We start from the raw sequence: 23,369 nt of genomic DNA, 5'->3' as shown, positions 1-23,369 counted from the left end.
GGACAGCATCCAAAGGAGGGCTACAAAGATGGTGAAGAGCCTTGAGGGGAAGCTGTATGAGAAGCAGCTCAGGACACTTGGTCTGTTCAGCCTGGAGGGGAGACCTCATTGCAGTTACAGCTTCCTTGTGAGGGGAACAGAAGGGGCAGGCACTGATCTCTTCTCTGTGGTGCTCAGTGACAGGGCCTGAGGGGATGGCCTGAAGTTGTGTCACGGAAGGTTTAGATTGGATATTAGGAAAATGTTCTTCACCAAGAGGGTGGTTGGGCACTGGAATAGGCTCCCCAGGGAAGTGGTCACAGTCCCAAGCCTGAGAGAGCTCAAGAAGTGTTTGGACAATGCTCTCAAGCACAGGGTGTGACCCTTGGGGTGTCCTGTGCAGGGCTGGGATTTGGAACTCCTTGCGGGTTCCTTCCAACTCGGCATATTCTGTGATTCTGTGATATATACCCAAAAACATAGAAAAGTTATGTGGAAAGGTGCAAAGAAACATGTGAATGGAAAAATAAGAGCTCTTCACTACATACATTAATAGAAGCTTGAGATAAAACAGAGGAAGCAGAGCCTCCTCTCCCCTACACGTATTTCAGCATAAATATTCTTGGTTTTCTCTTTTCCCACTTTGTTTGGCTTCTCCTTTTCACCATGCTGACAATTTTACTTACTGTTTAAAGGGTTTTATTTTTCTCCACATTGTTTGCAGGAAACATTTATTTCTTTTTCCACATCTTTCTTTTGTTTCTTTATTGTCTCACTGGTTACACACTTCACCATACCACTGGGGCAATCTCCCCCAAATACACACTTCAAATTTGCCTATTCCTCCTCATTATTTTTGCTCCAGCAAAAGCCCCAATGACCTTTAAACTGAGCTCCTCCTTCCCTGTTGAGAACCTAACCTCAAAAGAGGCTTTTCTTCTCTCTTTACTTATTTCTTATCACTGTTTCTTTTTCAATGTCATTATCTCTCTTTTCCACAACCAAAACAACCCCCTCAAAGCTTCCCCTGTGTTTATCATCTTCCAACATCTCCTGTGATTCTCCTCATTGAATTCCTCATGAGGAACCCTGCAAAAATCACGAGACCCACAGAAATCCCTGCCACAGTGATGAGAAATGGATTGGCTCTACCTGTGCTGAGAGTGGGAGCATAATTGAGCCTCTCACGTCAGTTGTGAACTCTGCTGCTCACGTGGTCTTCTGCGAAGACAGTAAACTAAGCACAGACTCCTGTAGAGAAAATAAAAGCTGGAAGGGCTCCCCTGGTGCTTCACTTTACACTGAAGCTTCAAAAAGGTAGGAAAAAATAAATTCGACCTTTGCAAGAGAAGGAAGCACAGCAAAATGTTGCAAAATGACTCATTTAAAAGAGTTGGAGAAGTGTGAAGGAAATAGACAACGCTGGGTTAAGATGAAAGTGTGATACAGAGCAGGGTGGTATAAAACTTAGGAACCTTCAATGAAAATGAAGGCGACTGGGAGGAATTGGAGCCAGTGAATTCAAAGTTAACCCAAATGTTGCATATATGGAAAATCACAACCAGGTTGGCTTAGAAAGGCTTAAATCTGTCTCAGCATCTTGCTGCTCCAGGTTCTCTAACAGTGTTTGTCCCTGGACCACAAAGAATTTGACAACCTAAACTCTCTGTAGCTTCATTAGTTCTTTGGCCCATTTTGCTGTCATCCTGAACTAGGTCTAGCACAATTTAAGTTGCAGAGGACGTACATAAGGGAATATTCTTGCACACAGGGCTGTAGTCTTTTTGAAAATTGTAAAAGCTTAAAGTAGTTAGAATTTTCCAACCACTGACATAAATAAATTATGTGAGGAAAGAAGGCTGGAAGTGAACTGAATCCTTGGATGAAATACAAGAAAAAGAGGACAGACACTTCTGTTGGATTATCAGAGCAAGGGCAGGAGAAAAATCTGATCTTCTCATGGCTCTTTGGGCAGGTTCTGAGGTACAGCTGTGGCTTGCTCTGAGGCAAGAATACTAAACTGAAGATCTGAGCTCTTCCTGCTGCTTGTTCATGAGGCACCATGAATAAGCAGCACCTCTGGTCAGATAATGGATATGCCCCTCCTTCACTGAATAGCTGATCTGGTACTTAAAAACCTGTGACACCATCACTGACATTTATGTATGTAATTAATTTCACATTAACAAATTTTCCAGGTGAAGCTTTTGCTCAAAAGCAGTGGATTCTGTTACGACTGTCTTAACATGGAGCTGTTTTCTCTAATGTTTCATTAAAACAGTCAGTGCTATCTTGATTTTTGTATTGTTTTTATATAACCATTTACTTCTACACCAGAGAGCAGATGATGCCAGCTAAACCCAAATTCATTACTTCAATGATTACAGTGAGGTTGAATTAAGTGATTCGTTTTGCCTTGCTTGGTAGTGTTCCGTTCCTTCTGTTTTGGATAAATTTACTAGTGATGATCATGGAGTTTTAATAAACTGACAAGGTTTAATTTCTTCATACAGCTGTGAGCTTCCTACCTGATAAGCATAAAAAAAGATTTGTTAATGTCACTATTTTTAATCACCTTTTAACCTATGTTGTTCTTGTTTATATCTCACTTATTTTTTATTGATCTTCTCTCTTTTTTATCTAAATACCAGTAGAAATGAAGCAATGTGTGATGGCTGAGAAAAATTACCATACAAGCAATATTTAAGAGTGTAGTTGTGGGAGTGTAGTGCTCCCAGTGTAAATTGGGAGGAGAGGAAGAGCCAGGGGGAATAATTCTTTGTTCAGGCTAGGCTGCCTCTGTCATTCAAGAGGACAAAATAAAGACAGTAGGGCATTTCCAGGCTGTACTTCCACTTCCATCTGAAAAGTGCCCAAGGGGAGTTGTGCTGTGCTAGCTCAAGCTATTTTCCTTCCCATCTGCTCAAGTTGATTTAGAGAAGTGCATTACACAACTTCACTGCTATGCTGGGGTTCAAATGAGTGTGGCAGTGCACTCAACACTTCTAGGAGATGTTTTGAGGAAAAGGAGTGATTACATAAAATCAGGCCTTTCATTCAGTCTGCAATGGTAAAAGTATTGCTATATGGCTATTAGAAGAAACAAACAAAACCTAGCAGGAAACCCCCACAAAACAAACCAGAAAGCCAAAACCAACCCAAAACAAATTCTTAAGAAGATGAAGATTAAAACTGAGAAAGGCTGAACCACACTCAAATGTATCAGCAAGATGGAGCAATAGTGTGAAAACCAGTGAGGACAAGAGTAAAAAGACTTACCTGCACAACTTGGCCACTTAGCAGCAAAATACTGAGGTTATCATACAACAGTAATCCAGGACATGGCCATCTGCAGTTCTTCAAATTGTTTCAAATCACTGCCAGTATCACAAGTAGCATTTGTAAATCAGACATTAAGTTCCTGCCCTCACAGTAAAAAAATGCCACAGTTTTAGTGTCCGTTTGTGAAATGTGATGGAACTTCACTATTATTATTGCTTAATGAAAGCCTTCTTCAAATTCCCTACACTTTCTCTTATAAAACTGATTGTGTCCTTTATACAGGCTAGTATTACAAATAATACCATTTTTCTTCATCCTTTTTTGTGTGATTATTATGCACCTTCCAGGTTTATTTGGTGAATCAGTATTGCTCTGAAGACCGAGGTCCCCTAAGGAAAAGCTTGACAGCAAGATTGTTTGTGAGTTCTTCTCTGAAACATCCACCATTCAGACACCACAGGCCTCCCATTGTTTCAGACACAGGCTCTAACCCAATCCTCTCTACAGCTGAAGCCAGTGGACAGACTGACACTGGATTCCATAAGATTTGGATCAAGCCTCATGGGGCTTATTCTAGGAATGACAGAGGTCTCCAGAACATATTAGGAAGCACGTTTCTATGAAAATTTTGAAAAGTATCTTAAATTGAGCACTTATCGCAGTTTTAGCTAGCTGTGGCTTTGTTGATACTTCATTAAATAAATTAGAATTAAAAGTAATTAATTTTCAGAATCAAGCCTAGACCAGAGACAGCAACATATTTCAGTTCTGAAATTATTAAAAAATCATGGTATTTATGAGTTACTGTTTATCTTTTGATCTATGATAGTTCACCAAAGTGATATCAAATTATCATTTTACCTCTTTTTCTTTCTATCTCAAAGCAATATCAGAGAAAACCATGACTTGACAAGAATAAAGTTGGTAAATATAATTCCCTTCATCAAAAGAGTGAGTGCCACAGGATACAAGTAACCTATTTTCAAAGCACTGACAAAATTATGTTCATTCTATTCTAAAAGTTTTCATAAGCATTGAAAAATAAAAGAGATGGTTCTCAATTTTTTTCCCTATGGTTGAAATTTGACAATAATTTTGAGATATCTAAAAGTTATTCCAGGTCACTTTCCAAAAAGTTCTGAAAACTCATAATTAAAGAGCAATTGCATTCTGAAAGTGTTTTAAAAACAGTAAGTTGAACTCAAAGCATGCATACCTTGCACTCCACATCTTATTTCTCATAGTTTGTGGCCATGTATAAATTATATTTTGTTTATCCTGTCACAGTTTTAAAAAATAAGCTAAGAGAGAAAGGAGGCTAAGAAGGAAGAAGCTGCTTTTGCCTGTGCAACCTGTAAACAAGATCTTCAAAAGGTCTCCACCACTTCTAACTCCTTAGCATTCTTTAGAGATGCAAGTAGAAATAAAATTATTGATGTGCCTTAAAACTGACTTTTATTTTCACAGCAAGTGTTGGGCTTGATAGAATCCTATTTTTGATGGTTCTTATTCAGGCAGTCTCTGTAGGCTTCCATCTTTCCTGGATAACTCAAGAGAGAAAAGCAAAGAAGACTCTAGATTACATTTGCCGAATGGAATGACTCTTATTTTTCCAGACTTGCCAAAAATACTTCATAAATCCTTGTTTTTCCCTCCAACTCATTTGTATACCTGTTTGTTCCTGTCAGTGACAGGTTAGGGATCAGCTTGATCTGATCTCATTTCCAGCACTGATGTTTGGACTTAGCAGCTTCCCCTCTTTGCGGATATTTGCTGTCGCATTTCCCCCTGCAGGGGTTTTAGCCTTTTGTTTTACTTTAAGTTTTCATTTCCTTTTGCAACCTCAACATTTACTGTAGATTGCTTTTTGGGTGAGGCTTTCTCTGTGCCATGCTTCAGATGGCACCAAGTTGTAAAATGACAAAGAATTGACTGATTATTATATGGTTTGATCCTATCACGTGTGAGCCGTCTCCAATGTTGCAGCAGGTGCCTAAGGTGTGTGCAGGAATCGCTGCACACCAGCACAATTCCCACCTGGCTATGACACCTGCTGGCATTACAGTTATTCCTCAATGTCTCTACCAATGAAGAACAGCTCTGAAAAGCTGGAGGGACTTCAAGGAGGGAGGATGAACTGAAACTTTGGATTTCCTGGTGAGCTGGATGGGTTTCTCTCAGTCCACTTGTCAGCCTGGGACAATCATGTCTGTCTTCTAGAAATTGAAAAGCATGATTGTGTTGAGAGGTGCATGAGCTCAGCACATGCTGATAAGGATCACCCTCCCTCCTGGCAGGCACGTACAGTTCTTGGGCCGAAGACAGAGAAACAACCACACAGTTTGCACTGCCTGAGAGGGGCTTTTCTAATAGAGAAGAAGTGGGGGAAAGAGGGTTGGATTGTTTTCACACTGTTTGAAATGTAAACTGCTTTGATACTAGTTCTCTGCCAAGGTCATACCGGGTGAAAATCATATACTTTATACCAAGAAGTTATTTTCAAGCATTGTGTTTGCTGCATAGAATGTATTTAATTTTTAAATACTGACAGTATTTCAAAGATATTCCTTTGTCTGTACCATTACAGAAGTAGGTTGCCCATATGAAATAAGGCCCGAACTCGTTGCTGTTTGGGTGCTACATACTAAAATGCTGCAAGAAGCAATGATCATAGTTCAGCTAGGAGAACATCTGCCTCTGAGTCAGTAATTGCTGCGTGTCCCTGCACTGAATTTAAGGGTCACTGGGGCTGATGAATGTGCATGAATTTGTATGAAATATGAAACAAAAATTCTAGTCACCTGTTGGGCATTAAAAAACCGATGACATCTTTCATCAAAGAAAGACTCATAATAGCTTTGCTCCTTTAACTGTGCCAGGTAATTACATTCTCTCTACCTAAATGAACTTTCAATTACATAGAGTATCTTTCTCCTCTAAACTGTTTAGAAATCATTTTACACACCATTAAATTATTTCCCCTGTCCCACCTCAGAGGTGGCTCAATTTCAGCACAAGACAAGGAGATCCAGGTCCACATGAGGATGCTCCCCTCAAGCTAGGATTTGGCTGCTGCTGTGCTCTCAGGCATCACCGAAGCCTCATCCATCCTGTGCAGCCCCAGCTGCTGCAAGGAAGAGGACCTGCTGAAATTTGCTCATCACTCTCCCTTCCGAGCGGCAGGCAGGGCTCCAGGCAGGCGGAGGGCAGTAAGGGACAATGGCATTTGGCACAGCTGATCTGAAGGGTATGAACTGGGGCTTTCTACAGCCTCGGTTTTGAACTTAATTATTCGGCAACTCAGTTCAGGCACAAATCTGTCTACTTGCATCGCAGGAGAGGAAAGGTCATGTTACAAGAACACAGGTACATCTGAATACAAAATTAAAATTATTCCCCCCCCAAGCCAGCATTATAGCCATTTACAGCTGAAGAGGTGTGTTTATCTCCTGAGCAGTGTAATCTACTTCTAGCTAGTGAAAACATGTTATCTAACAGATTTCCATATTCAGCCTGGAAAAAAAATCTGATACACACATTTGCTAAGGGAGAACACAGAAGAAAGAAGCAAGAAATATGATCTCTTTGCTGAGATCCCCTGACATAATAGTACATAGAAACTTCCATGTTTGTTCCAAATGACCATTTCAGAGAGAAATAAAGAATTCTCTTGTTTAAATTACCAGTGACCATTCCTCAATCAAAAGGGCTTTAAGGCAGATGCAAATTGCTAGAGAATCTGCAATGTACTGCACTTTACAAGCAGAAGTCCTTCCCACTTCTGTGCACCCGCAGCCATTCCTGCTCAGCAGCTTGCTTCCTGCTGTGCTGTTTCGCCTGCAGATTTAGAGCTCCCATCATTTTTACCTCAGATGACCTCAGCCCAGCTTAGACAGCATCCTCCAGATCTGACCCCAATACAGATCTCACTAAAGGAAAGGGTCTGCTCAGTGTCACTGGGATAATAAGACAAATACCCTTAAAGCCTGTAGCTCTGATCCCCTGGCGATCTGCTTTCAGTAATCAGATTCTGGAAAGCTGTTACTGCAAGTCAAGTCGGACTGTTGAGAGTAAGAAATGAGTTGTTGTGAGGCTAGCAAACTGAACTAACCACAGAGACTGGTAATAAATGCCCCCTCAAACCATCTTTTGGAAGAGGCAAATGCTTATCAGAACTATACTGAACTCATGGGAAAGAGGAGAAAAATATCCCAAAGCACTTTGAAGTCCTTTTTTTTTTTTTTTTTGACACAGCAAAAGGACATGTAGGGAAAATGTTCAGAGCCACTAAGAACTTTGGGCACAAGGCTAGTTTATTACACAGTTACCTCACAAAACTCTGCAGGATTCTTTCATGGCTGTGAATTTTCATATAATATTAAATTATAAATTCCTACAGACTACCATTGTTTCTTGTTTCATTTTGGGGGATTTACTTTTGCCAACTGATAAGAAATAATAAAATGGCTTGCTTTCTTAACTACAGCAGAAATCCTGAAAAAGGGACACATTATAGAATTATGAATTTGATGTGGTCTAAATTACAAATATTTTCTTCTAGAGTTCACAAAATGGGGAAGAAACTGCTGCTGGAGAGGTAGGAAAAAAAAGACTGATACCGCTACATCTAATTTAATGAGGTGAGAGGACAGAATACAGAGATTTTAAAACCAGTGTTGCAGTGCACAGAGTGATATACTGTGGAGAAGATTTATAGTTTGATCTAAAGTTGAACAGAGATATGAATAAACCATATTTTGAAGACATCAGGAAAACAAACAGTTGGATACCTCAGCTAGAGGTCCCGTCAACTTTACTTTCAGATCCAGTCCTTATTTCTCCTTAGCATGATCCTTCCTACAATCCCGAACTGGAATTTTTGATATGAAAGTACATACTTTGAGTCTTTTTTTCCCACTCACAACACAAAACACAGCACTTGGAACTGACTGCAGTGCAAAAAAATACAGTGAGAGAGAGGAATTAGACCACTCATCACTGCAGAAATGTAACTATTTGACACTATATGCACATGCTTTTCAGATTTCCATACTGCTTCTCACTGCTTTAACTGATGGGTGTAAATTAGTTCAAAAATCCCTACCATCCTCATTGAGAAAAGGAGAGAGGAAAGAGAGTTCTGCTTTGAGTTGCTGCCACTTAAAAAACCAAAACCAAAACAAAGCAAACCAACAACAAAAAACCAAAGCTCACAAGAAAAACAAAACCCTGCATGTGCATTCTTGCTAGCTGGGAGTTGCCATCAATGATGAAACAGTTACTAACACATACTATGAGATCTCTACAGATCACTGCCTGTAACCTCTGATTCCTGCTGAATCTATTGCCCTTGCTTGGCTCAGTCCTAACCACCTTTCTATCACACCTAACCAACCCCCATGCCCTAGACACATTCTCTCTCCTGTTGTCAAAATTTACGGGTTTTTTGTTTCTCCATTAAAAAGGAAGAATTAGCAGTGTTACTTCACTGCAGCACGCTAAAGGGTAGCATCAGATTTGGCAGAGAAGCTGAGGAAGACAGCAGAAAGAGTGCTGAAGAGTAAAAGGAGTTTTCTTATAGAATGTTAGAAATTAATTGTGTAGGCACAAGTTTAACTGTAAGTTGCTTACACCTTACCAGGAGTGGGTCCTGCTCAAAAATTAGCATGGGTGCACTCTAAATGAACTCTGTTTGCTAACATGAATGGCGAAGCAGAGGATAAACGAGGACTGGTTATCTTCAAATAAGGACTGAGACCCTGGAGGGCCCCAAGGCTGCCCCAAGGTGTAAGATAAGAGCTGCCCACCTGGGCATGGAGAACGACTTCAGTGAGGTGTTGGTGGACCCCACGGATTGCCAATAGACCCAGGTGAAGATCTGGTGCACAGCTAGTGAGGGCATAAAGGGCCAGGGATTTCTTGGTCCAGGATCCCTCTCCTGACACACAGATTGAGCATCCACGTGTAGCAGCTGAAGCAAGAAAAGGCACGGATAGGACTGATGGCGTTGGAGACCATTGGAGACCCTGCTTTGGAACAGGGTCCATGCCAGCACAAGGACAGGATCTGGTGAAAAACCAACAACAAGGGCAACAGCAGCAGGCTGAGAGCAAATGGTGTGTACCAGGGTTTACAGCCACAAGAATACATTTCATCAAGAACTTTAAACTGGAACCTGGATCCCCAAACCTCCGTATTTGTGTTTTTAGCACTTTGTTCTGAATCCTGTACAGGCTGAAGTGTTTTTCATGGGTATCTATGAGGTAGCAGACCTATAAAAAAAAAGGTAAAAGCCCTCTATTGCTCCTGTTTACTCAGGTAGCTTAAATAGGAGGATCTCTTCTCTAGATCTGGGATACCACTTTGCTAGGGGCCTAGCTGGAAGCCCTTGTGATATGTGTTAGAATACACTTGGGGTTTCACCTTTTAGGCACAGATATAAAAATACACCTGGGAAAAAAGTGTCAAAAGTAGGACCCGACCAGTTTTATTTAAAACTGATGAAAAATGATGCCTAAGAATTGAATGATCTTTAGCTGAAAATCTAGTTTCTGTTTGGATATACCACTATATGGCATCATATATCAAGTTCCAATTATACCCAGCAAATTCTGAATTCTCTTCTGCCAAGTGGCAGAGATTCACATCATTCCCAAAGCACCGCAGAACAGTCTGATCTCTGCTCCTCCATACCAGTGATAAAAGCCATAGGCCTCATGAAAAACAGAGTGTGTTCAGGCACTTTAACTACAGGGGCAAATGGAAGAGTAAAGCATGTGTAACTAATTATTAATTTGTCTTGCATATGCCCAGATTGTGATATCTGGATCCTGACTGGCCCTTGACAAGTAATTCTGACTGCAAGTTAACCTAGTGAGAGACATCTTCCCAACACAAAAAGGATACTGACAGAGGAGCTCTGGTGCATCTTGTTTAGCAAGTTTTAGGACATCCCTGATGCACAGCTGACAAATGTGACACGTGCCACGTTGCTGCAAACTCTGGAGTATTACTTTAAATTTCTAATTAAGGTAGATTTAAGCAAAGGTGCTGCTCTGTGCAGGGTAGCTTGAAGCAGAGGCACATGTCCTTTTGTCAGTTCTGTTGGGTGGAAAGTCATTCCTAGGAGTCACAAACCAGGGATTTAAAATTAGTTGAAGTTTTTTACCATGACCTACCTTCAGCTCCCTGTGTCCTCATGTCCTCGTTCCAATGTGGATAACTAACACAGGGCTGTCATAATGAGGAATTCCATTAACATCTGTGGATAACCCAGTTATTAGAGGGGAAAGCATCAGAGAAAAGGCTGTAGGGAACAGTCTTAATGTATCAATTCAAGGTATGCTGTAATGCACACAGATCACCAGATTTGGAGAGAGGGTTGTTAGTAAATGATGCACAAATGATACACAGGCATTGTGTATCCTCCTAATGAATTAGGAAAAGAACACCATCACATATGAACATGTAAATTAAACCCACGCTGTAATGCATAAGGAGATGTTATGGGACACCACTCTTCTGGAACTTCCTAATTTTTTATGACATAGCTACATGTATTTTTAATGTGGGGTTTTTTGAGGTAACGTCCTTAGCAAAGATCAGTTTTGACAAGTAACATGTTTCTGTAGTTCAATTCTGGGAACCAACAAAGACCAAGAGGTCTTTATGAAGCAAGCAAAATCTTGCTTCATAACCAGAAGACATAACTGCAAAAGACTCCAGCTTCCATTATCACCCTGTTATAACTAGGTAAAAATAAATAAAGCAGTAGATTTAGATTTTAAAGGATAATTATGAATTTAGTATGAATGAAGGCTAGATAAGATTGCCAGTTGAGAGAGGGTCACTGAAAACACAAAAAGTAGTTCTTTTCCTTTTTGAGATTACAAAGCTCAGTAGCAGGACAGCATAAAGATCCCTGCAATGGCAAACATGGCAACAAGGTGCCTAAAGGACACAAGTGTGAAGAAAATGCACTCCAAATTTAATGAAATCGGGTAAACTGAAAAAAAAAATTAAGATAAGGTGGTCTACATAAAATAATACAAGCTTTTTCTAATAGCTGTAATCTGGGAGAAAAAAGGGGGTGATGAATGGAGAACAAATAAATACATTTGCTAATTAGCAGAAAAATAATACAGTGCGTACTTCTTTAGCAAACCAAAACAAAGTTCTTGAAGTCAGGCACCCTTGGTTGACACTTTTAATCTACAATAAGGATGGTTTAAAATGCCTTTATTTTCATAAAAGCTATGAACACAACTTTATTTTTCACAATCAACTTGGGCAGAGTAGCATCATGCCTAACAGGGGGGGAAAATCTTCTTAATTCCAGGGCAAAAAGCATTAAAAAGCACATCAGGTTGTCGGAAAAATCAATCCCTAAAGTGGCATGTAAACATGAACAAAGACTGGCAAAAGCTTCCTCAACTGTAAGTAGTTTGAAAACAATGGTCACAGAGTCCAGTGACATTTAAACCATGAAAAAACCATGCGAGTCTGGGAACAAAACTGAAAGTATGTAGAGACTTAACTCAAAATCACCATATCTGGGTATTTCTTGAAGAGAAAACCCCACAAAGAAAGTAGGGTCATGGGAATAGGAATGGACCTCTAAACCATCTGGCCTTGCAATGGCAGCATATTCCCAGAACTCCAATTTAATACCCTGCTTTGGTTTGGATTTTGAATAATCCAGAGCTGCCCTATTTATTTTTTTTAAGAGACTCCAGAGATGCAAATATGTCAAGGAGAAAGGGAGGAAGCATAAAAGGCACAAAATTAGAGTTGGCACATTGCGGTTGCAGTGTTGTGGCACCAGAGCTGTGGCTGCATTGGCAGTTTTGGGGATTCCTGTGCCACATCCCTGGTCCTTGAGCATGGCTCCCTCTCCACAGCCTTCTCAGGAGAGCACCTGGGTATGTCTGTAGAGCAGAGCAATAATCCTCTGTGAATAACGCAGGAAGACAGACAACAAGTGAACCCTCAGATTGAGAAGTTTGACTCACAAAGCCGATAGACTTAGGTTTGTGTAGTTGCAATGGTTGGAGATAAAACGCCTTAAGTACAAAACTTGGCTGTGAGCATGTGAAAGTGTCGTGGATTAAGCCCAGCTGGAAATAAAGCACCACAGCTGCTCGCTCAGCCACCCCACTCCCTCCCCTGCAACACTCTCCCTCAGTGGAATGGGAAGGAAAATCAAAAGTAGGCTGAGATAAGAACAGTTTAATAATTGAGAACAAAGTACAAATAAAAAAGGTGAACATCCCTTTGGCCAGTTTGGGTCACTGGTCACCGCTATGCTCCCTCCCTTTGTGTACCTTTTCCCCGGCAGAGCATGAGACAGACACACAGAGACAAAAAAGAGCCCTTAGGATAAACACGACTCAGCAAAAATCAAAGCATCAGTATATTATCAACAATATTCTCAATCTGAATCAAGAACACGGCATTGTACAGGCTACTGTGAAGACATTTATCCCAGCACAAACCGGGACAGAAAGAAACATCTTGATGGAAAGGGTGAGCAGTGTCGCGTTATCCAGGCGACTGATGCAACACCATCGCCACAGAAGAACTGGTCACCTCCGCCTGCAGCAGTTAATCTGCTTTCATGCCTGCTTTCACTGCGCTTCATCCCTCCCCCAGCCCCTGGGCCGAGCCCGGAGGCTCAGCCCCGCTGCCGCAGGGCCCTTCTGCCTGCCCGTGCCCGGGACCGAGCGCTGCCGCGGGGCTGTTTCTGCGGGGCACGGGCTGAGGCCGCGCCCGCAGGGACTCGCCTCGCCTAAGACAAAGCGGCCCCGGCCCTGACCCGGGCCACCTGCGCTGCGACCCCTGCGCCTCCGCCGCCCGGCCACCTCCCCTGCCCCCCTTCCCTCCCTCGGCCGCCCGGCCACCTCCCCTGGCCCCCTTCCCTCCGCCGGCCCCGCACGGCTCCCCCGCCCCCGCCCGGCCCGGAGGCGGGGCGGGCTCCGGGCGGCGCCTCCCGCGGCGGGGCCGAGGCGGCTCCTTCCGTCGGTGGCCGCGGCTGCAGCATGAGCGGGCCGGGGCTGCCGGGGCCCGGCGGCGGCGCGGGGCTGCCGCCGCTGCCCAAGAGCCTCAGCGGGCTGCTGAACTCCTCGTCCTCGGGCGGCGGCGGCGGCCAGGGCGGGCGCTGGCGGGACCTGGAGCGGCTCTACGCGCAGAAGTCCCGCATCCAGGACGAGCTGAGCGGCGGCGGCCGGGGCTCGCCGCGCCCACCCAAGCCTCCCAACCTGGACGCGGCGCTGGCCCTGCTCCGCAAGGAGATGGTGAGCGGGGCGGGCCGGGGCTCGGCGGGGGCGGCGGACGTGGCGAGCGGGGCGGGGGCGCCGCCAGCTCCCCGAGGCCAGACCGGCGCCCCGGCCCCGGGTGGGCGCGGGCCGGTGCCGCCCCGTAACCCGGCCCGGCTGCCGGCACCGGGGGACGGCCGGGGCCGGCGGCGGCGGGGCTGCCGCGGGCGCGGATGGGGAGCCGCTTACCGCGCCCTGCGGCACCCCCCGGGACCCGGCAGCCGCGCTGGGAGCTGGCGTTAAAAAATACCCCAGTGTGGGCTGTGGTTCGGCGGCGTTTTCTCCAGGACTCTGTTTTGATCCTGTAGCGCGGCGTTATTATAGCGAAATTCTTCCGGGCGACCTGGCGCACCTTTTGATTAAACACTAATTGGGTGTTGGTGCTTTGCTGGTGCAAGCTGTAGCTGTAGTGACTAATAATAGCCTAAGCCTCGCTCATGATGATTCTGTAGAATCAGTGCAACAAAGACAGAGACCTGCTGGAGAGGGTCCAGTGGAGGGCCACAAAGGTAATTAGGGCTCTGGGGCATCTTTCTTATAAAGAGAGACTGCAGGAGATGGGTCTGTTTATCTAGAGAAAAGAAGACTGAGAAGAAATCTCATGAATACATATAAATATCTGAAAGGTGAGTGAGTCTCAAGAGGATGGTGCCAGACTCTTTCCAGTGGTGCCTAGCAACAGCATGAACATCTATGGCCATAGACTGAATCACAAGGAGTTCCACCTCAACACGAGGAAGAACTTCTTTACATTGAGGGTAGCAGACCGCTGGAACAAGCTACCCAAGGAGCTCATGGAGTCTGCCTGTCTAGAGACATTCAAAACCCACCTGCACACGTTTGTGTGTCACCAACTCGAGGTGACCCTGCTTTGGCAGGAGGGTTGGACTGGATGATCTCCAGAGGTGTCTTCCAACTGTAATAACTCTGTGAAGCATATAAAATATGGTATTGCTGAAAATATGCCAAGTTCAAGAGTGTTTTTCTCATGCTAAAAATGTGCTTGAGGACAAAAAGCTCTTTTGAAAGGTCTTTCTGTGGATTTAGAAGGACAGTGTAGTTTGCTGAAGTCTTAGTTTGCCACCAGTGTTTCAACAGTTAGAGATAATTCTTAAAACTGTGTATTAGAATTGCCAGTTTGCATTAAAGCTCAGGAAGGATGGGTGTCTCTCGACTGCTGGGGCTTTCTTCTGCAATGCTGCAAAAGGAAACAAGGACATATGGTCTTAGTCGTCTTAAGCCTTTCCAAAAAAGCAAAGATAACTCATTAGGCAAGTCTAATCTATTTTTTTCCTAATGGGAAATCAAATGAGATACTTCTCAAAGTCATTTGATGACTAGACTTCGCCTTTAAACTTTCCTATAATACTCTGTTTTCCTTGATGATAATTTGATAAAATACTTCTGAAGAAAAAGACATTTCTAAACACATCAAAGACTTTCAAGCAGCATGGTCCTGGGTTCCAGATGCACTTTTTTGTGGCCTGCGCAAATTAGAGAGACTCTTGTGTACCAATAGGCTGTCTTTTATCAAGAAGATAAAAGTGCTTTATTACTGATATTGAACACTCTTTCTTGCAGTGATCAAAGATGTTTTTGAGTAATGGAATTTGCTTTAAATTTAGTGAGTGAGGAAGAAATGCGCAGAGCATCTTTCCCTGCATGACCAAGCATTACACATACACATACTGTCTGTGTAGGTTTTCAAAGCTGAGAAAGTGTTGAACTTGGATGCTTTGGAGAGGGAGAGAGGAAAGGAGAGGTAATTTTAGAGCTGTGATTGTAAGGAGCAGAGTTATCACATGAAACTGTGCGCTATAGGTTGTCTTACTAAGAGTCACACACAGCTTGGCTGGCATTGAAAATTGTGCTAATGCTGTCAGGGTTGGACATTTCTTCAGGCTTGTCTTACCTCAGGGATCATACTCAAAAGTTTGAAGAGGCTGCATTTTTCTCAGTAGACTTCTTGTTTGATTGCTTGATATTAGTGGCAGCAACAGAATACTAAACACAACCATTTGGTTTAAAGACCTATTGTGTTAATTCTGCTGAGCAATTTTTCCCTTGAAGTTTGTGCTTGGCAGTCAGTAGGACTGAACTTCACAGAAAATCTTCAAGTCTTTTATGGAGCTTGGCAGTCAGTAGGACTGAACTTCACAGAAAATCTTCAAGTCTTTTATGGAGCTGAAACAGGAGAGCTGCTGGTGAAGATGTTCCCACTTTCCTTGGGAGACAAAGGTCTCTGGTCCCCAGGTTGACTTTTTTGGCTTAACTCACTCCTGATTGCTTTTTGAACAGCTCTGGACTGCAGTCTTGTCCCTCAAACATTTAGCTCTCATGCAGGTCTGCCAGGTAGATCTCATGCTTGTATGTCAGAGCATTAAGTCCAACTTCACAGTATTCTTTCTTACCTGAGGTGAGCAGTTTAGGTTATAAAGGAAAATGGGTAAGAGCGTAGATCTGACGTGGTGGAAAGACTTACCTGCAATATCCTGGCAGCTAGCACAGTGCTCCATGTCTTGTCATAAAGTCTTCACATTTAGCCTGTGCCGGACTTCGTATTTTGGCTTCATGATGTCACCAAGTAATTTGTGTTGTTCTTGAAAGATGCTGTATCCTGTTTTTCTCAGTGGCATTGTGGTGTATGATTTTTTTTTCCCCCCCACTTTCAGAAGGAGCTGCTGATAGAATAGTTCAACAGTGTCAAAGTAAGATCTTCATGCTAGCTTGTTGTGGTTTTCTTGTGTGCTGAGTGTATTGTCCTGAGAATTTAGAAGCATAAGAAGAGGTAAGAGTTCTCATTATGAATAAAATACAGCCTGGTGTTCAGCTTGTAGTAAAGGCTGCTAACATGATTTACTTATTAATTTATTTCCTTTTGACGTGAGTTGTGGCAAAAACTTTTTATTCTATGAAACTGAGGCTCACTAGGAGCAGTCTGTTGGCTTAATACTTCATTGAAAAATAAGGCTGAAATGACTGTTTCTCTAGAATCTCTAATTGAGTAGTGGTTTAAATTTGCTGCAAGGCAAAACCTAGTTTTAATTTGATCTGACTTGGATAGGTGACAATGTCAAGTAAACTCTCCATTTTGTTGCCATAGAGGGAGACTGAATTGAGTTAAATGAGTAGCATTATTTCAGTTAGCAGTGGAAAATATTGGTCTTGTACCTGACATAAAGATGTAGCCTTTTTTTTAATGGTTTTGAAAATCTTTAATTTGGTCTGGAACTAATATTTGAGAAGCTTAAGGACCAAAATATTAGGTGCTTAATTATAATCAAGCCTGTGCTTGAGTGGCACGTGAAAATACTCTGAAGATTTGCAAGATACAAAGTTTGTCCTTGTGTCACTTCTGCTTTAGTTTTGCTGCCTGGATGTAGTGCTGTATTGTGCTAGACATACCTGGCTTTGTCAGATGCCTATGTACATCAATATCGAAAAGCAAATTAGAGTAGAAATACTTAGCTGGGAAGTGGGAAAACCAGTCAGAGTCCCATTTAAAACTTTTACTCCAGGCTATTTCAAACAAAAGCAGAGGGCCTGTGATGGTGTCAGAAAAAGATGTGTGAAAGACACACAGTGTTTCTGTAAAAATATCTCCCTTGCATAATGAGGAATATAGACTTTATGAATTTATCTGGCATGGCTCCAACAGCAGTGAACTGCTTATTGGCAGTTAAGCACATTATTGTAATACAACATTTTGAAGAACACTTTGCATTTGTTCTGTACTATTGCATCATGTCGTTCCTTGTTCTTTTGTCCATTTTATCCCATGGGGCATCTGTCACCTTAGAAAATTAATTTTACTTTCACATTTTGTAACTGTTCAAGGTGGAAAGAAGCTTGAACCTCCTGTTTAGCAGCAAAAGATATATAGCATTATACTGCCATAGAAAGACAATTGTAGTAATGATTGTTTGAATTGTTGCCCCTTCAGGTTGGCCTTCGGCAGCTGGATATGTCATTGCTGTGTCAGCTCTACTCCCTGTACGAATCCATTCAAGAATACAAAGGTGCCTGCCAAGCTGACTCTAACGCAGACTGCTCGTACGCCCTGGAAAATGGATTTTTTGATGAAGAGGAGGAATACTTCTAGAAGCAGTAAGATTCCCCTCGAGGCTGACTGAACTGAGGTTCTTTTGTCCTTCTCTCCCTGTAACACACTTAACAAGAACGACTGGAATTTGTATGGATCCCTCTTCCTGGGGAGGAACACCCAGCTACCCTGAGTTGTGTTAAGTTCTCTTATTTTAACAGGCTGTCAGTACAAGTTACTCATGCAAATACCACTTGAGCAAAGTGCTGTACTTTAACTTTTGAAGAGTCTTCAGACATGCTTGACAAGAGTTTTGAATTTAATTTGGAAGGTGGGTGTTTTCAACTTACAAACATTGGTAGCTTATAACTGGAATTCTAATCGTAGTAGATAGCAGTGACTTCCTGAGTTGTAATAACTTCATAAGGGGGGAGGGAAGCCTCTGCTGTGGTGTAAATAGCTCTAGGTGATTTTTTTGGGGGTGTCAGTGGCATTGATAAATGCATTTTGAACAGGCATCTGGATGCACGCACATCCTCAGCACTACTAAGCTAGTTCTGCTCTTACCGGCTGCATCCAGTTTTGTACTGGGTGAATTGTTTACACAGTGAAATTTTTTTTTCTCCTTAAGCTAATTTATTCCTAGCTTACAAGCTGTACATGTGATAGTGAATGTTATCAGCAGGATTTTTTTTTTTCTGTTGATCTAATTCACTTTCTTGGTACTGCCTCTTGGCATTAACTTTTATACTGTTCTCTGGATTTCTTGCATCGACGTAGCTCTTCAACCTGCTAAACGCTGCTCTGAAATGGTTTGCTTAGCTTTTACTGCACTGCATAGTAAAAGCACATTTTCAAACATAGTCTGTCTGCCACTATGTGGCTTGGAATAACATGAACTCTTGTGCAAGTGTTCTTGATCATATGAAGAATAAGGAAACCTCTCATATGACACAATGGGACAAATTGCAATATTTTATACTGGGTGAACTTTGTTGCTGTAAGATAGATGACAGCTCTTTTTAAAAATGCGAAATAAGTATTTTGAGCACATACTTTGCATATGTTAAAACTTTTTATACTAACTTGTTCTTTGAAATATAACTTATTTTTGTTTTCAGAACTTACTAAAGCACTTGGTTAAATTTTTATTAATTCATTGTGTGAAATGCTTAATCACCTGAGAGTTGCCAACTATCTGAGTTTTCACCCTTCTCTGTTTTAAGTAAAATCGACTCCCAATGCGATTTTAGTTTCTTAATTTTAATTCTGAAGATTGCTGTAAAGCACAGTGCCTGAATCTTGACACAAGGTAATTATTAAGGGCTTAAACCTCGAAGGGTTTTTGCATGGTTCATGTCTGGCATGTATGCAGTTTGCAGGAAGAATTGGAGATCACATTCTGGGGTAGTTCCTCTGTTAGTTTTTAACTAAGGTTAGGATGTTTCAGTGATAAAAGCCAAGAGGCTTCCAGGGTGCATTCCCTCTAAAACTGGCTCATTTTAGTGGAATTCAAAGGCCACAAGAGTAAAGACTGTGCTGTAATTGTGTATGTGTCTAAGTTTTTAATCTAGTCTGTGGCAGTGGTTGGGTATTTTTTTAATGTTAATTCTGGTCTAATTGCTTCACTCACCCAAACTAAACTGAATGATAAGGAAAACACAGATAATTCAGATAGGCACACAACTTTTAAGTACAGATATAACTATGTGTGTATACATGTATAAATATATATACACACACATATTTACATGCAACTTTATGCTTTGACTTAAGAATGTATAAGCTTTTAGTATAATTTGCTGTGCTTTTAGTATTTACATGAGGCTTTTTCTAGTCTGTTGAAGTACTGCTATTTTCTTGCTCTTTCTCCAGAAATAAAAAGCATGATGTTTAGCATAACTTTCTAATGTTGTGTGTATTTTAATTTACTTTTTCAGTGAATATAAACCCTACCCCCCTTCCTAACCCTCCCATAAGAAAACTAGGATCAGTCATCACCCTGGACTGAAGAAAGCAATTTTTAAATTACATTGTAAAAAGTTTCACCTACCTCTATTTGGAATGGATTTTCCTGCTTCTCTGTTTTAATTGGATTTTACTTGGTTTTGAATTCAGAAGAAAATCCTGTTTCTACTACTAAAACTACTGATTCTGTTTTACAGATCTTTAGACAGTGCTGTTCCTTAATAGTCTTGGTGGTGAGAATGGACTTGAGCAAAATTCACAGTACGTTCTCTTACATAAATTAAAAGCAAAATTATTTATGTTTCTAATCATGCTCATGATTTAGGCAACATGGAACGTTTGGCTGGTATTTCCTGTACCAATGGAAGAATAAAAGTTTTAAAGCATTACTCCACAAAATTTGGACTGAAAAACAGGATGGATTATAAAGACATGCTAAGTTTTCAGCGCCTTGCCCCTTTTAATAACCCCATCTTGTGTGGGAGAGAAGTTATAGTCTGTGTTCCTAAGGAAAACTCAAATGCCATGAGGGCTGGCTAGCCAGAAGAAGGTTTTAAAATAATAAGCAATAAGCAGCTGTTTCAGAGGCTGATTTCTATGCCTGGTGTTGCAGTTGTGAGCTGTATCTTTTTACCACATTGTAACAGCATGAAGCAGGGAAATTGTTCTGAAAGAGAAGTGCTTGGTATGAAAGTGTAGCTTAAATACTGAGAAGTTGCTACAGGCAGCTTCAGTCCGAGTTTGGTGTGCACACGATGGAATGGAGCCACGTTACTCCAAAAGCTTCCTATCCATGGTCCAAAGCACATCCCAGCACAGCTTTCCCATTTTGAATCCATAACCCCAGTTCATCTCAACTCCTGACTTTTTAAGAGTACCTTTTAAGGATACAATGAAAGAAACCCTTGGAAACTTCTCTACCTAGTGAACACTGCAGAACTTTTCCAGTCCCACGTGGCATTTGCAATAACGTGCAGGCCCTGGAAAAGACAGGTTCACAAGGAAGCAAGAACAGTCAGGCTTCTGCTGCTCAGAGGGGGAAAACTCTTCAGTACAGCAGTTCAGAAGGCAATCTACACTGTGTGACTTCAATGGCCTTTCTCCAAAGGGCCTATAATTGTGGTAAAGCAGTTAGAAATAATCGTTAGTTCTCCACTAGCTGTACTTGAAGTTTTATTTTTACTTCAACAGCGTATCACCCTCATTCCATTGCTATGACAACTGCAGAGTCATACTGTCATAATTACATTACAGTTTAGTTCCCTGGAAATTTCCTTAGTCTACAAAAAGAGAAGAGTCTGGAAGGAGTGCTCTGCTTTGGAGAAAGCGGGTGCCAAAAAGTAATGGGTGACTGATACTAAGGCTAATATAACAGATGAGCATTTAGCTTCAGCTCCTGGTGAAGTCGCTGTCAGTACTATTGACTTTAGTGCAGATTGACTTCAAAGCAGGGATCTTCTAAAATCAGAATTGCTGTTTGTTATTTCCAAGACTGTGGAACAGCTACATACTAAGATAAAGGAGATATTCAAATACACACTACAAATGTATTACTAAAAGGTACTGCTTTAATGCAGTAGGCAATCATTAGAATAATTTGTATAAAGCATGAATGTTGCTTTAAAGAAAGAGTTCCAATAAAGGTAGGGCAAAATTGCACTCAGTTCATGCGTAGTTTAGATGCTTGCTAAAGTTGTGGCTTTAGTACAACATTTGGTGTAGTTGTGAAATTGGAAGACTAGGAGAAGAATTAGGCAAAAATTAGTATTTGTAATTAATTTAGTTCCTAATCATTGATTGTGACCAAATCATTTTATGTGGCTTCTAAAATCAATTGCTTTTTTGAAAATTATGTTTACAATTCCTTGTAAATAAGACAGTTTGTAAATTTTAAATGCAATGAAGAGAATAGCAAAGCCCCCACAGTGTTTATAATTGATCCACTTATTACCTATTTACAAGCCTAAGGTTTTGTGTCACATATAGCCTTCATCCTAAGGAAACAAAGTGTATGCAGTAAATCTGTCCAGGCATTTTCTGTCAGTTTGCTTGCTAAACTATATCTGGTAGGACAGATGTTTTAAAGTTGCTCTGTTCTTAGAAACCTTGTAAGAATTTGGAGCTGGAGGAGGAGAGAGAGACTTAACTGGACAGTCTTCCTTGGACAGGATCACGGGTATAACTCCCCTTTTGACTTCTGTTTGGCCACCGAGCTCCCAGAAGGCAAAAGCTGGGTGGTCACACAGCTGCTGGCAGCTCTGCAGCCAGGGCAATGCAGTGCGGGGTGCCAGGGGGGCAGAGGGAAGGAGGTGAGTCTCAGCACATCTTTTAGAGAGTGAGGATGAAAACTGCATACACATCAAGGGGCTCTGGGAAACCCCAAGGGTGCTGCCTTCAGGACTCAGTGGGATGCTGCAAGAGTAGTGGGGAGGAATGTTAGAGTTTCTGGAGGTGAGAGTTTGGCATGGTTTGTAAGAGATGCTGAGGTCCTGGGACACGAATTCTTTAAACTCCCATGTTTGATTAGTTCTGCTGCTGACACATTGGGGGATTTTTCATGTCCTTTTTTGACCTGTTTTAGAGACTGGGGTTATGCTACTTGTCACATATTTTTAACATGACATTCATTTGTTGCATGTACAGACTTTTGCTTAACTGAAAAGAACATGTTTTCTTTGACTTTATTTAGCTGCTTAGCTAAAGCCATCCATTTTCCTTGAGGAATTAGATTGCTCTGAGGGCAAAGGAAACTAATTCCCCCACTATGCTGTTCATATGGCTGCTGGGGAGGAATGTGAAATGGAAGGATTAATCAGGTATGTGCCAAAGGGAACCCTAACAACAGGTCTTTTCTGCAATGTACAGCTCTGTGACCTTCAGCCACTTGGAAAGAATTTACTCTGTTTTTTCATGCCTGCCTGTACAGGATACATTACCACAGCAGTTTGAGGTTCATGTTCCTTTTCATATATGACATGCATTTTCTCAGAAAATAACTCCTCAGAAGTACATTCTTCCATCCATTATCTTTGGTTTATTTGAAGTTACTACATTTAACTCTGGACAATGCTGCATGAGCTAAGGAAATAACTTGTTTGTTTTCTTAGCAAAGTAGTTAAAATATTTCTCTTATTTACAGAGTCATCTTCTATTGATTTTAACATTTTCTGTGAGTTTCCAAGCTCCCTGTGTGGTAAAGCCTCTTAAGGAGCTGCTTATTCTGTGATCCTGGCCACTCCAACTCTGCAGATAGCTTTACAAGCACCCAGGGTCTGCTGTGAGGATTAGGTTCTGCCATGGCTGAAAGAGCCTGGGGGATCTGTGCACAGGGACACACTCTCCTGAGCTGAGATGGCCACACAGAGTCCAGATGTGCTCTAGGGATTAAAACCTAGGTTGGGCTGGGTGTGTGCTGGACTGGCACCTGCAGTTTGTGGGGCAAATGCATCTTGTAAGGAATGAAGGGGATTAGCAAGGGGCTCTCACTGAGATGACTTGCTCAGCAGTGAGTTTGGCTATTTGGTTTTAAATGACAGAAGAACTTTGGAGGGGATGAAGATTCACTGCAAAAGTCTCTTTTCCTTAGGTTTTTGGCCCCTTCTCTTTCATCTGTTCTATTCACAAAACTTAATTAAATGAATGTGGAAACAACCAGCCCTAAGTAAGCCATTTACCCACATACAATTTCAAAGGAATGTGCTTTTAGCAGTAGAATTTATATTTTTCAGATAAGGTTGGTATGCAAGTTGAAAAGACAAAGCCTTCTGCTACTGAAATACACATAG

The 23,369-nt window shown here is 41.9% G+C and overlaps 1 protein-coding gene across 1 annotated transcript; it reads left to right on the top strand.

The window, feature by feature from the left end:
- The first annotated feature begins 13,197 nt into the window (after window positions 1-13,197).
- On the top strand, window positions 13,198-19,518 carry FAM89A (family with sequence similarity 89 member A). The gene is made up of 2 exons (XM_064413894.1): window positions 13,198-13,553; window positions 17,518-19,518. Exons 1-2 carry the CDS (start codon window positions 13,299-13,301, stop codon window positions 17,674-17,676), a joined length of 414 nt encoding a protein of 137 aa, XP_064269964.1. The 5' UTR covers window positions 13,198-13,298; the 3' UTR covers window positions 17,677-19,518.
- Window positions 19,519-23,369: the final 3,851 nt, after the last annotated feature.

This window comes from Passer domesticus, chromosome 3 (genome assembly GCF_036417665.1).
Source record: "Passer domesticus isolate bPasDom1 chromosome 3, bPasDom1.hap1, whole genome shotgun sequence".
Taxonomy (NCBI): Eukaryota; Metazoa; Chordata; class Aves; order Passeriformes; family Passeridae; genus Passer; species Passer domesticus.
This window is presented reverse-complemented; position numbering and strand designations above follow the sequence as displayed.

Excerpts from the sequence above, each read along its gene's own strand:
- FAM89A (XM_064413894.1), top strand. The coding sequence starts at position 13,299 with ATGAGCGGGCCGGGGCTGCCGGGGCCCGGCGGCGGCGCGGGGCTGCCG. Across the intron at positions 13,554-17,517 it reads CCCTGCTCCGCAAGGAGATG|GTTGGCCTTCGGCAGCTGGA; the intron begins GTGAGCGGGGCG and ends TTGCCCCTTCAG.